A 1054-nucleotide genomic window follows, 5' to 3' on the forward strand; every position below is an offset into this window, starting at 1 on the left:
AGCGGGCCGGGTCTCTGCCGCTCCCTGCAGCCCGAGGAGAGCGGGCAGCACGGGCAGGGTGAGCTGCCCATCCCGGAGCCGCGGGGTACGACGCCCCAAGGTTACGGTCTCTCCGGCGATGCCGGGGCGCCGGTGAGCGATGACCGCGAACGCGAAGCGGGACACGTACTCGTTGGGGGTTCCCTGCTGCCCGCAGAACTGCCCGCGACTGTCGGTCGGGTAGATCACCTTCCGGGGGTCCCCGTGGGTCCAGGCTGAGCGGCGGGGAGGCAGAACAACGTGGCTGCGGTTACCCCCGCAGCCCTCCCCCCCCCCCGCCGTTTACAAGTCCCCCGCGGGCACCCTCCCGTCCCCATCCGGACGAGCGGGAGGACGCAAGGCCCCTCGGCGCGGGGTTTTGCCGGCGCGGACACCGGGCCACAAGCCCAGCCACAAGCCAAGCTTTCCCTATTGCCGAAAACTTGCCGACGCAGCGAAAACCGGCGCAGACAGCCCCCCCACCCCGGTACGTACCCACGATGCCCACCACCACGTAGCCCACGATGGCGATGACCAGCAGGACGCAGCAGATAACGTCCGTGCAGCCCCTGCCAGCGGGAAGAGGAGCGTTGGGGACGGGAGACGGGCCACGGCACCGCCGCCGAAACCGGCGCCTCCCGAAAGGCTTCTCTTACCTGTCGTAGATGGGACCTTTGAAAGTCGGGTCGTATTTCTGCGGCGTCCCTGCGGGGACGAAGGAGGAACGGAAGAACGATTTGGGGGATGGCTGGGATGGGAGGAAGGGGCTCCTCATCCTCCTCTCCCCACCGCACGCAGAAAGAGAAGCGGAGGGAGCGTAACGCTTTTAACCAAAAGCCTCAGGAGAAGCAGAATCGGGAGGAAAATAATCTCCAGATGCCATTTCCCTCCCTCCGTGCCTCCGCTGTCCAGGCGTGGAAACAATTATTCCCTTCGAAAACCCGTTTCCACGCGGTTTTCTCCAAAAATGCTTCCCTGCCGCTCCCGGGAGTCTGCCCAAGATACCCAAAATCCCTTGGAAGCACCGAAGAGCCGC

The 1054-nt window shown here is 65.4% G+C and overlaps 1 protein-coding gene across 1 annotated transcript in view; it reads right to left on the reverse strand.

The window, feature by feature from the left end:
* SLC44A2 (solute carrier family 44 member 2) overlaps positions 1–1054 on the reverse strand; it is a gene marked incomplete at its 5' end in the record, with an annotated part of 17772 nt that overhangs the window by 10018 nt on the left and 6700 nt on the right. Inside the window, 3 exons of the mRNA XM_009277042.2 lie at positions 170–254; positions 514–587; positions 675–766. Coding sequence (XP_009275317.2) covers positions 170–254; positions 514–587; positions 675–766 — 251 coding nt within the window. The remainder of the gene's footprint in view (positions 1–169; positions 255–513; positions 588–674; positions 767–1054) is intronic.

Source organism: Aptenodytes forsteri, unplaced genomic scaffold, assembly GCF_000699145.1.
Source record: "Aptenodytes forsteri isolate BGI_AS27 unplaced genomic scaffold, ASM69914v1 Scaffold450, whole genome shotgun sequence".
NCBI classification, from domain to species: Eukaryota; Metazoa; Chordata; class Aves; order Sphenisciformes; family Spheniscidae; genus Aptenodytes; species Aptenodytes forsteri.